At 44.1% G+C, this 13,126-nt stretch overlaps 1 protein-coding gene across 1 annotated transcript in view; it reads right to left on the bottom strand.

The window, feature by feature from the left end:
* disc1 (DISC1 scaffold protein) overlaps positions 1-13,126 on the bottom strand; it is a 53,901-nt gene that overhangs the window by 9,547 nt on the left and 31,228 nt on the right. Inside the window, exons 10-11 of the mRNA XM_084077003.1 lie at positions 11,396-11,456; positions 3,630-3,885 (exon numbers count right to left, since the gene is read on the bottom strand). Coding sequence (XP_083933129.1) covers positions 3,630-3,885; positions 11,396-11,456 — 317 coding nt within the window. The remainder of the gene's footprint in view (positions 1-3,629; positions 3,886-11,395; positions 11,457-13,126) is intronic.

Genomic DNA, 13,126 nt, shown 5'->3' on the forward strand with positions numbered 1-13,126 from the left:
CAATCATGTCTCTGTGTACTGTATGCATGCAACATCATCATAATTAGAAGGGGGTGGAGTCATTATTTGTTGCCAACAACTGACAATGAGGAAATGGATTAACAGGCTCAACTGCAGGTTTCTTTGTTAGAATTCAACATGCATAATTGTACATTCTATGCTAAATAAGGTAATTACTGGAGCCTACCCACAGCAACAAATATTGTATTGTTTATGGCTTTAGGGCTAGTACACATAAAAAAAAGCAAAAATAAATAATTAGTATGTATGATTAGTATTTTGGAACTTACAATAGTGTCAGTTGTAAAAGCTCCTACTCCTTTGTTAAGTAAAAGCAAGTAAAGTTGTACCATGGGGTTGGAAGGAAAATCCGATCTATACTTTAGCTCCACACTTGAAACAGCTCATTCACACATCAATATTTGTAACCTCCAACCAATAACACTCCCTAGATTGTCTTGTATTGAATTTGTTCCCCTGCAAGATATCATTGCCGTCGGGGAGAAACCATCCATCTCCATATTTCATTTAATCATTTTTTAATACTTTGTCGTATGACAGTGTCATGCAAAAGTAGCTAAACTAGTCACTCTACAAGCTCACATGTTGTGATGCGATGCATTGTGAGCTTGTAGATCAGCTATCTTTGCAAATATTTTCAAACTATTGGAAAATCTTCACCTTTTAAGACATGCCCAAAATAAGGACGCCAGGTTGAAAGTGGTTAAATCTGTCTGTGGGTTTTATACATATTTAATCAATGATAAGCATTAACAAGACCTTGTGACTAAATAATAACTACATTGGATCCATCGGGAACGCAGGTTATTTTTTCAATATCCTGAAAAGAAATGGTTTTGGACCAAAATAAAGGTTTCTTGTCCGACAGTGACGACTTGTAATCTGTCACATGGCATCTTTTCCGGTACATCTAGTAACAGATGAAATGTCTGCTGTCTCTCCATCATCTAAAGGGCAAGGTTACATGAAATGTCAGGGCCTGAGACCTTGGACTGAAATTTCCCCAGTGCATATCAACAATATGACAACGACGTACATGACATTTCTAACACATAACCTATGGCACAGCAAGGAAACAGCACTAAATGACTGTCGATAAAATCACCAATTCAATGCGATGCAATGCAAGAGTGGTATTAAAAATACATTTACGCGCATGGAAATCAAACTCACAGCTTGGAATTAATTTCCTGATGTCACAAACATCATTTTAATTATGAGGGATTAAATAGTTAATAGGGATGTGGTCACACGTTTACGGGAATAAAGGATTATGTTTGTTTGATTGCTACTATGGGGACCCGTTTATAAAAGCTGCTTTGGCACAAATGTGCTCATAATCAAGGCAAACGTCATCTATGACAAAAACAGGTAAAATATGCCAAAATTATATAAGATTGAAGTCCAATAATCATCAAGTTTCATCATTTCTATGACATATCATTGTCATCTCCACCTACCGATCATCTGGGGATTCAAGGTAGCTGCTAGAACGGCAACGAGAACAGCCGCTGCACCAATATGAAGGTCCACCCTAAAGACTTTAGATGGATTCTTCAGGTTTTATGAAATTCCTATAGTTTCCAGCCGGTTTTAACAACAAAAGCTAGGAGATTGCCCCTTAGTCTCTTGTTGAGCGAAGCGTTTACAGACTGACTTGTGAGTCTAGAAGGCTATGACTATATTGTTTCATTTCTTTTTAATGGTCAAATGATATTGCGTGGGGAAAAAAAGTCTTATATAAAGTTCCATGAACGATCCTCCTCACTGTCTCAGAGTGCATTAGGTACAGCAGTGTATAGGAAGGAGACAGGAACTGAGGTGACTGTCTGTCTCACCTTTTATTTCCTGTAGAAATGTTAGGAGAGGCCAGGCTTTAAGAGAAAAAAGAGAAAAGGAAGGAAGGAAAGAAGGCAGTAGGGGGAAAAAGATCCATGCACACATTACTGTATATAGTAAAGTCAAGCAGAGCAAGGAAAGGAAACAAATTATTTATAGCTATCTACAGTACGCTGCATGCCATGATCAGGTGGAAGGGATGGTTACAGTGCAAACAGGTGCGGGTATTAATAGAAAGAGAATCGTCTATTCACCGGTGACAATAAACAGTTCCCAATTGATGAAAATGAGTGGAAGTGGAAGTTCTACCAATAAACATGCACCAGAGGTCATTATTGACTATTCATTGCGTACAGGCCATCTTTCAGTATTTCAGGATATAAATACTGAAGATCAGGAGGTTACTGTACAGTTTGTAAAATCACATTTATAGAATTTCTGCTCCAAAATAAGCAGCTATTATATCGGTTAGCCAAAATAACAATACGGAACAACAATTCTGGCAAAGCATAGTCTCTAGTTTTTGTTTTTAGTCTTTTGGCTTTTTTCCAATCCCAGACAGGCTTGTCAGGACTCTGCGTGGGCGGGTTGGAAAGTTTGAGGGAAAGGAAGGGAATGAACGGAGCTGGACCCCGAGGCTGTGGACCTCAAGTCAATGTGTGAGAGAGTCCAGCAAAAAACACTCACACATGCACGCACACACACACACACACAGGCACAGAAATATGTGCATGCATGCATGCACGCACGCACACAAAACACACACACACCGCACACACTTCATTTGCTCAAAAAAGGCATGCAATCTTGCACAAACTGGAATAGGAGTGTCTGGGAAAGCATGTTTCCAAATGGATGCCACCATCACCCGCATTTGTCCTTATTTAGAAATGCCTCCAAGTTAAAACAATAGACAACTACAGTACTAACTGCTCCCTGTAGTTAACACACTTGTATAATCAGATTAAGAGCTGAATGTTTGCGACAAATGTAACATATGCCTCTAGCATGTTCATTTGGGCTTCAATGGTTACTATGTCTAGTAGCAAAATCTTGTAATTAAGAAATGAATTTACCTTTATTTGATAGTTCTAAGGGGTAGGGGATTCGTACGCATTTTATATTTCAAATGTAATACTAGGCTACACCGTATCCAAGGTAACAATGCAGCTACAAAGCCCATCACCCGCAGAGCAATTCCGACCGGGCTTGTATCCCCCAGTTGAGTGTGTTGGTTGTCAAAGAAAATCTGTTAATATTCATGTAGTCTATCTGAGAGAGACAATAACTAAAGTACTTGACATCCAGAGTGATTATCTACAGCAGTGGTTCGACAAACTTTTTAATTTCAAGAACCCCCATAACTCTCAGTTACAGACCTGTAAGTGCCCCTTTGGAACCGCCTCAAGGAACCCTGAGGGTCCCAGGACCCCACTTTGAGAACCACGTGATCTACAATGTGTGTACTGATCCGTCTTTAGTGTCTTTGTAATGTGTAATAGAACTCTTTGCTCCAAGTCAAGTCAAGGAAACTTACAATACTAATGAATGCACTCATGATGAGTGCATTCATTAGTATTGTAAGTTTCCTTTGATAGGGATTTTGTTTTATACTGAATAGTTTTACTGAGACCAGGCTTGTATCCCCCATATCCCCAAGTGCATGGAAGCAATAAACAAATGATCACTGCATGGACATCGGGCATGCATGCACGAGCATTACCTGAATAATGCATTGGGGCGTTTTGTTCAATAGGCCGCGTGTTTACCTTAGTGAACTCTGAGTTCTGCAGGTCGGCCTCGGGGCACCAGCGTCCACCCAGAGCAGTCAGCATGGCACAGTCCTCTTCCTCCTTGGTGCACGGCTGGGTTTGGGAACACACCACCACTGGGGAGGCGGGGAGGAGAACGTCTACGTCCGCTCCGCCGCTGCAGCTGGGGGTGCGGAGCTGGAGGCCGCGCAAGAAGAGGTGACACGCCTCCAGGTCAGCCTCCCACACTCGCTCCAGGGCCGGACAGCCACAGCTATGCAGAGAGAGAGAGAGGCACAGAAGCACACTGTCACACACTGACTGGAAGATCCTGGGAGTTCATTTAAAATCTGCGGACTTTTGCATTGCCCACAAATACCGGTACAAAAACGGCCTCCCTACAATTACAAAAACATTATAGACGCCATCGAGCACAAATGCTCCGTAGCAGCTGGTCAGAGGCGCACAAAAAGCAACTCAAATAATAACATACAAGATGAGGAAAAAGCAATAAAGCGTGAGGGAAAAAAGGAAGAGATTCAAATGTTTTACTTTCATGGTCCAACTTTAAAGAATCACCTCTTCCCCTAAGGACCTTGCCCTTTTCTTCAAAGACATGCGGCAAAGAGAGAGAGAAAAGCCCCCCTGATGCGGCGCCTCTCTGTTGGGGTCACCGAGCAGGGGTCCAGGGTGAGTGCAGATCACGCTGGTTTTGTGCTTTATTTACACACCCAGTTACAATTAGTCATCATCCTCCACTCTCTCTCAACCTGGCCTCCTGACCTTCCCCCAGATGTATGCTTTAAGACTATAAACAGGATACTCTCCACCGGATCGAATGAGTTCCCAAAACAAAATGCTCAGCAATTACAATCCGTCATGACTGTTATTCAGGCTGAGCTGGTCAGTATGTTTACTATCGGGTAAACACAAATGCCATCATGACAAATATGATATTTAGGCTGTAAGTCTCTCTCCACAAGCAGTATCTTTCACACTTGTCCTTGCACAAGAAGGATTTCATTTACAGTACTTTGTCTGTGTTGACAGAGGAGTTCGTTTGTAAAAGGGTCAGCGACAGCATGTGTTAAGTTTGAAACCGTAAGTACAGAAACATTTCATTATATATCGTTGGTACTTCAAATAGGGCTGGACAATGGAAGTCCAAAAGGAAAGCTATAGCTTTTATGTTATTTTTTTCTTTAAGTTTATTTTTCAATCAGGGACCATGTACAAATACAGTGAAAACAAAAGAGAAGAGAGGCATTGTATCAGATTTAGCTCATTTCCATCTGCAGCCCCGGGGCAGTTCTTCAATTGCGAGAAATTTTCAAGGAAAACAGGGGTGAAGGGTTATTGATTGTACTAAAATTAATACATTCTTGAATCACAACCTTTGGTCTTTTAAATATTCATATGTAATTGCTATCAGTGACCTTTATACCATATAACAAATCACTCTCATCTCGTTTACTTTTTAGAAGTAAATTCTATGAGCTTTTTAAAAGCATCAGATGGTGCCATTCAAAGCAGCATATAGCATTTAACAACAATGGCAACAGACCCCCCCCCCCCCCCACACACACACACACACACTTCATATTTTCATAATTGAACTGAAGTTGACAGGAAATCTCTTTCAGATTAAATATGTTATCCATAAAGAGAAAGGACAATGCAACACAAAAAAAGGACCAATTCAACATTGTGCGGATGTCTCCATCGCAATACACCCCGTTCCCTCCCCCCCCCCCCCCGCTCTGCCTCTCTTTTTTCTTGCCGAGATGCAGCCTTGAAAATTGAATGCCAGTTGTTTTCCAGCCCATCTCCTCTCTGAAGAGGCTGCCAACCTTTGCACCGTGCCAACGCGTGCCTCCCAGCCATTCACCAGCCTTTCATCTGGCACACAGACAATGGGAGAAATTGCTCTGCCCATCCCCCTGCCCTCGTCCAATTCAGCACTCAACATCGCTGCTTTTCAATTCTGTTATAGTGGAGGGGCAACCAATGAGCCGTGCCATTGTTATTCCTCTCTCCTGAAGTGGAGAGGGACCGCACGCGCACACACTGTAGGTAGACACACACACACCACCCACCAAACACACACACTGTAGGTAGACACACACACACCACCCACCAAACACACACACTGTAGGTAGACACACACACACCACCCACCAAACACACACAGTAGTAGGTAGACACACAACCGCCCACCAAACACACATACTGTAGGGAGACACAACCGCCCACCAAACACACACACAGTAGTAGGTAGACACACAACCCCACTTCCTGTAGGGAGACGCACACCCCCACCAAACACAAATACTGTACAGTTGATAATGCACGTCCCCCGCATCAAACACACACATGCAGTAGATACGCATGTGTCTACCCCCCATAAAACGCACAAACATTCAGTAGATCCGCATATAGGTAGATACACACACGCCCCCAACCAAACACACACGCACGCATACCAGTGGTGTAAAGTAACTAGTACACGTACTCAAGTACTGTACTTAATTACAATTTTGACATATTTTTACTTGTTGTATTTTAAAATTTGAGAAATGGGACATTCTGCATAACGAGTACTTTTACTTTTGATACCACTACTTTTGTACTTTCACTCAAGTAAATTTTGAATTCCAAACATGTACTTGTAACAGAGTATTTCTACATTGCGGTATTGTTACTTTTACTTTTACTATTTGAATACTTTTTCCACCACTGACGCACACACACAGATATGCATGGGCGATGTGTGCACACCCCCGTCCACACACGGTATACATACATAGTCATAAATCAGTCTGTGTGGAAAGTACGTCACATATAACATTATATTCCTCCCAACAAATGTCAAACAGGGCTCCATCAATCACCAAAGCCACTCTCCGTCGACGCCCACAAATTCCTTTACAAATGACCTGCATCGGCCACGATACACCAAGAAATTAGGCAGTGTCAACTCCTTCTAACATCCCTGTGACGATGACATCTAGGTCACCGCAGATATGTACTCCTGGACTCGGGGGTTAATTGGTGGCAGTCAGCCAGCCGGCCTGCCAGCGGCCTGGAGGTGGCAGGGCGTGGGCGCACTGCTCTGCTCCGCTGATGGCATGGTAATAGGGGGGAGAGACAGGTGGGCACACTCCTTCTCGACGGTCTCTACTCAGCCCCCCCCCCCCCCCCCCCCTGTGGGACCGCTGACTGACAGGACTGCTCTTTCTCCTCTAGGCGTCAGGAACAAAGACACTAAGGAGGAGGAGGCGGTGGTGTAGAGCAGTGTTGATCTTGATTTATTTTTAGTCATAGTCCTTTGAATGAAATTCTGTTTAGTTTTAGTCATATTTTATAGTCATCTGAAATGTTTGACTTTTAGTCTAGTTTTAGTCGACAGTTGATTTAGTCGACTAAAATCATTTTTTGGCCGGCCGTGATGGCGTCGAAATGATTATCACTTATTATCTACAAGCTCACAAGGCGTCGCAGAGCGGCACGTTGTGGGCTTGATTACGTTGTGAGCTTGATTCTGTTTTACCTTGTATATCTTAATCCTGAGTGGCTAATGAGAATGCGCATCACATTCAGAATAGTACACTTTAAAGGTTTCTATAGTTTTAAGAGTGTTAATTTAACTCCACAGTTAATGCTTTTAGTATCCTACCTCTATTTTAGGTATATATTTTTTATCAGCATCCTAGCTGTAAAATCTATCCATTTATCAGCATCCTATCTATATGCTAGATATCAGCATCCCAACCACATTACATGAACAGTATATCCTAGCTATACATCAGTATCCTAGCTATTTCCTAGCTATATACTGTATCATTATGTCCCCATTACCACATTTACGCTGCTTGAAGAATTTGCATAATTATGATGCGATCCCTCACCTGGAATATCACAGCATTGAGATGTAGAATAATGCATGTAATAAAAAAAAAGCTCACAAAAGAAAATGTCCTTCAAATGTCTCAGGACAATGCTTCCAAAAACGTAACACATAAAAAATGTAACATTCACATTAAAAAAGGGGAACGTGAATGTTTCGCCTTCAGTGGGTCACGCCATTACTGACACGCACGCACGCACACACACGTGCCAGAGAGGGGGTGTTAAAATTGTGGCGTGCAGGGTGATGACTATTAGATGAGGTGAGATGGATGGAGAGCGTGTGAGGTACGTAGGTTGTCTGGCGTCTGGGGAGAGAGAGGGCTTCTATTGTGGGTACGTGCGCAACAAAAGGTTTCTCGCCTGCAGTGTGTGACGTACTTCTCTGTCTGCTGCATTCTGTGACAATGTACTTTACAGCAGTATTTTTTTTACCCTTTTCATTTCAACGACCCCAGTTTGATATGCATTTGGCCACATCATTTAATTAAGAAAGAAATTATCTCTAGGATCCCAATTAAATCCAGTTTATTTAACTCTGAGAGTGTACAAATGGAACCAAATGGACCCGCACGGGTACATTTGTACACTCTTAAGAGTTACAGACCCGCAAAGGTCCATTTGGACCCCTGGTGGTCCCCAGAACAGACGTTGAGAAACTTTACAGGATGTCTCCTGTGGCAAATAAGAAATGATTGGCATAATGTGTGTGTGTGTGTGTGTGTGTGTGTGTGTGTGTGTGTGTGTGTGTGTGTGTGTGTGTGTGTGCGCGTGTGTGTGTGCATCCACGTACAGTATGTAGTATGTACTGTAATGAATGCAGACAATGAATGAGTTTGCTGTTTACATGGCTGTGCCAAACCGGTACTGGCCAGACATCACTACTGCTGCTTAAAGGGACATTTGCTGTAGGGCTAATGTTCCATTAGTATTCATACAACTGAGCAGTCTTCTGTGTCTCTATATGTTTCACCGCAATCGGACGCAGCGTTCATGATTAGAGGCAATTTGTTCGCTGCGATCGGCCCAACGGTGCCGGAGATTAGCTGGTCACAGACAGACAGACAGACACACACACACACACACGGACAGACGGACGGACAGACAGGGTGCAAAACATAGTCTCTGCCACGCCTTCGTCCTGGCGGAGGCAATGAACTGAAATGCACTTCAAAAGCATCATAGGGTCTCTTCAGTAGCAAAAATCTGGCAGATTGTTCATTGTTCATTGAGCCTATTGTATAATAGGCTCTATGCACAGCAGCCATATGGGCAAGAAATTGAGCTGCTTCCTTACTTCCTGTGTTACCAATGATATTAATTAAGGCTCTGTGCCATTCTGACAGGCTCTTCTAGTAAATGGAACAGAGCCTTAATTAGTATCATTGGTAACACCAATGGCCGAATTTCTTGCCAACATGGCTCCTGTGTATAGAGCCTTGTATCTATAATACAGTACCTTAGATGGCCGTCTGTACTGTGATTATAGGTACTGCCATGATGAGGATAGGCCGGGGGTTAGCAAACACTACTCTCTGATGGCGGCGGGCATGGGGGCATGCCATATGTCCAGTTGACAGAAAGGGTCCTGAGGTGTGCCCCCCCTGCTGGGCTTTGAGACTGGAGCCATGTTGCTCCTTGACCACACAAGACCCTCGGTCTGGTCGTTCATGAGTGTGTCAATGTTCCCCTCCAGACAGGGGAGCCATGGTGCTCCAAGGATACTCTTTTTCATAAGCTGCTGTCCTTAAAACACTACTATGGTCACAGTGAAGGGGAACGCACTCACACTCTTTAGGGCAGTGGTTCTCTAAGTGGGGTGCGGGGACCCCCAGGGGTCCTTGAGGGGGTTCCAGCAGGGGTCCCCAGCCAAATCTGTTAATATAGCATCAAAATCTGTCCCATTAGGAAATGTTGGCACAATAATACTGATGCATGTGTGTTTATAGTATAAACACACATGCATCAGGATTATAGCGCCAACAGCGTGTGTTTACAATATTCACCGTTCGACCATGCCATGAATGTATTACTGTTTTGATTTTCCTAGGATGACAGGGGAAGGGGAGTGCTCATTTTGCTTCACTCAATGTCCTGCATATTAGCAAGGTTTGCAACAAATGCATTGCATTTTAAATCACTTTAAACAGAGCATACGCTATATTGCGTACCATTTGGGACCTTCCCTCTTTGTGCAGACAAATCAGTGTTTAATTGGGTATCTATGATTTTCATGTTGCTATATTTGTTAACTGTTTTATAAAAGCAATAAGCTGCAAGGCCGTGCTTTACAGTGATTGCTAAGGGGGTTGTAAGCACTCTGCTCCGCATCATGCAATGCTCCTATTAAAACGGACCTGATTTGCAACTGTACGTGCGCTCTTTTTTAATCCACACCAAATCTCAAAAATAGCAGATCTACAAGCTCAAGAGATTGGAGATCGTCTATTTTTGGCAAATGTTCCCCCCAGAATAGGGAGGCTGGTGTTCAAGTGGTTAAAACCAACACTCAGGATTTGACTGTGTATGTGCTTTTCAGGACCTGAGAGAAACAAATCTAATCTTTTTTTCCTTTCCTTTTTGTATCCAGCACAACCTCCACTACTCCACTACTCACTAATGTGCTCCTCTTTGCTTGAACAAAAGGTCTTCTAACCTGAGCCACTGCATGGGGACACAGCACTTTCCTTACCTCTCTTTCTCTCCCTCGGAAAACAACTCACCGCAGGAACAGAACAGAAGGAAACAAAAGAGAGACAGCAAGACACTCAGATACAGAGAGAGTTATAGAGGAAGAGAGGAAAGTACCGCGTACAGTAATAGGACTGTAATTGCAGCCTGTCTCGTCCATTTATCAGCACCATTCATTCATCGGGTAAAAGCACAGTGCCTCAACAGCACTCAGAAATGAACCAAATAAAAGACCTCGCAGACAAGCAGTGTCAGAACTGCTTGCTCGTGTCTGTCTGCGGCGGAGGAGACGAGCTAAGCCGCGCTGATCTCCACGAGGAGGCGTGAGCAGCCGCTGACAGTGGACTCTGCTCCAAACGCCCTCAAGCTCTCAAGATTCAGCACATCCCCAGCCCTCCTCTGTGCACGGCAGCCTGGGGCCGGCCATCACCGTGAACAACACGCCACTCGCTGCTGATTTAGGTGCCACCCCAGTACCAGGAGGAGTGAGAATGTGGGACGAGGCAGAGAAAAAGATATCGCTTTGTCTAAATTGGTTTGTGTAAGGCAGACCTCAGTGGGAGGGGGGGGGGGGGGGGGATAAAATGGTAAAACTTGAAACAGAGAGGTCGACATGAAGTGAGGAAGAGAAAGTGAAAGGGCTGAGAATAATTGAGAGAACGAGGGACAGAGTGAGAAGTTACAGATGGAGGTGTGTAGGGTTTGATTTGCTGGGGAGTTGGGGCGGTAAATCCATGCCTCTGTTTTTGATATAACCTTCCTCTGGTCATTTGTTTTTATCACCGGTGGGGATATGTTTTATCCTTGCTTCTGGTCAGACTGAACTAAACTGTGCTGGTTGTGCTGGTTGCTGCTAGAGGGCCGGTTAGAGGGGGCGAAAGGAGGCAAGACTGACAGTAAAATTGTCTTTGGATACTAGCACTTGGTTTACTTTATTGTTTTACTCCTCTTCGTGTTCATTTTCCTTTCACGGGTGAAAAGAGCTTACAGATAAAAAATGAAAAACACCTGACAAGTGTGTGTCGGGGTTGCATATGGTTCCAAAGGAAAATAATGTGCTGGCAACTTCAACACGGAGGGAGAAAAGAAAGAAAGGAGCACAGAGAGATGAGTGGAGCGATGGAATAAAGGAGAAGGGAAGGGAGGGAGGGATAGATGGATGTAAGGACACAGAACAGCACTCTTACCTGTGCAATCTGTCCTCCAGTAGCTCAATGTACTTTGTGGTGTTCTCTTTCAGTCTGCTCTCTGTACAAAGAGAGAGAGAATCAGAGAGAGAGAGAGAAAATCAGAGAGAGGGAGAAAGAGAGACGCCTGTTACTTACACTTCATTTGCCACTTGTGTTGCCCACGGCAGGGGTATCCTAGCAACAAATCACAGCTCCATCGCCATTAAAACCCAACCAAGTCATTATTGATGACTGCAATGTGGACGCTATTAGGAAAGGTAGACGTTATGGTTGCTGTTGCAGACATGTGTGGAAAAAAAAAGAAGAATGAAGGTGCAAAAACAGAGAAGCCCAGCTGTGTCTCGCTACACAGTAAAATAAAAAGTGATAAATTATAAATGTTTAACTCAGGGAGTGAAGAAATGTAACGCGTCTGTTCAGTTACATTTGCTCACACTCAGGGTTGAATTTAAAAATAAATAGAGTCAAATCTAAAATGCATATTTTACTGTGCATGAACACAGACATCGATGCGAGGGCAGGAGATCGCTCTCTCAGCTCCTAAACGAGAGCTGGCCCGCGGGGCTGGAGGGGAATACGACCACGGTGGCACACAAAGGCCCTTAATGCCATGCCAGATTTTCTGTCGAGGGGCACGAGGTTGGACGCGTAGCTGGTGTTTCGCCTACTGCCCCCATCTGCTGCCAGCCAGCACACTGTGCCTGAGGAAGCAGACGCGCGGCCTGGGTGGGTTCCTCTGGAGCTCCTTCTCGCAGAGGAGGGGAATGTGAGCGTTGTTAATGAGCTCATGTATGAAACATGAGAACAGACTACCCCCTGCAGCGGCCAACCTCTGAACGCAATATGATGCATTTAAACAAAATTCACTCCATATCATAGATGCACACTGTCTCGCGTGTGCATATGCATACGCACACACGCGCATTCATATAGACACTTAATACATGCAGACACACAGAAAAACATGCACTTGTGCACACACGCACTCACGCACATAGTGGGTATCCATGAAATAATATGGTCTATAGCATTGTAGATCACATCGTGGAATTCGGTGTGTCCCACGCACATGCACCCCACTCACACACATACATACATGCACACACACGCACGCATGCGTGCACACACACACACGGTTGTCAAATTTCAAAACATGTACAATTCACCGACCACTTATATTCTGTGCGTTTTTCAGCACCCTCCCTTCCACTCACGTTCAGTGGGACGCACACAGAGACAGATAGAAACCTAATTGGGTCTCCAGCCTGAAACGAGAATCACACTGGGCCTTTGAAGTCTAATTTGTATTATTGTCTCCGGTGGTGGTTATTAGACAGCAATGACTCCAGGATGAGACAAGTTGGGGGGGGGGGGTGGGCACAGTGGGGGGACAGGAAAAAAATAGCAATATGGATTCGAGAGAACCATTCGAGAGTGCTATGTGTCCCACAAATACACACTCACACACATGAATGCATTTTTGAAAATGTAATGCATGAGGATTGTTACAGCTGGATTCTGTAACTGTTACAGTATTCGAACCCGGGTCTCCCTTTTGTCACAGCCCCGTTAGTCTGGCCTATTAGGGCCTGTGTTTGTCTGTTTGTCTCTTCTCTCGGGCCCTGGGCATTGGGAAACCATATTTCTACTGCTCATTCAAGAGGCAATCCCCACTTGGCCTGGGGAGATATTGCACTTACAAGCTCGAGGCAGTACTACTTTTCCAGT

The sequence above is a fragment of the Gymnoscopelus microlampas genome (genome assembly GCF_963454915.1).
Source record: "Gymnoscopelus microlampas genome assembly, chromosome: 13".
NCBI lineage: Eukaryota > Metazoa > Chordata > Actinopteri > Myctophiformes > Myctophidae > Gymnoscopelus > Gymnoscopelus microlampas.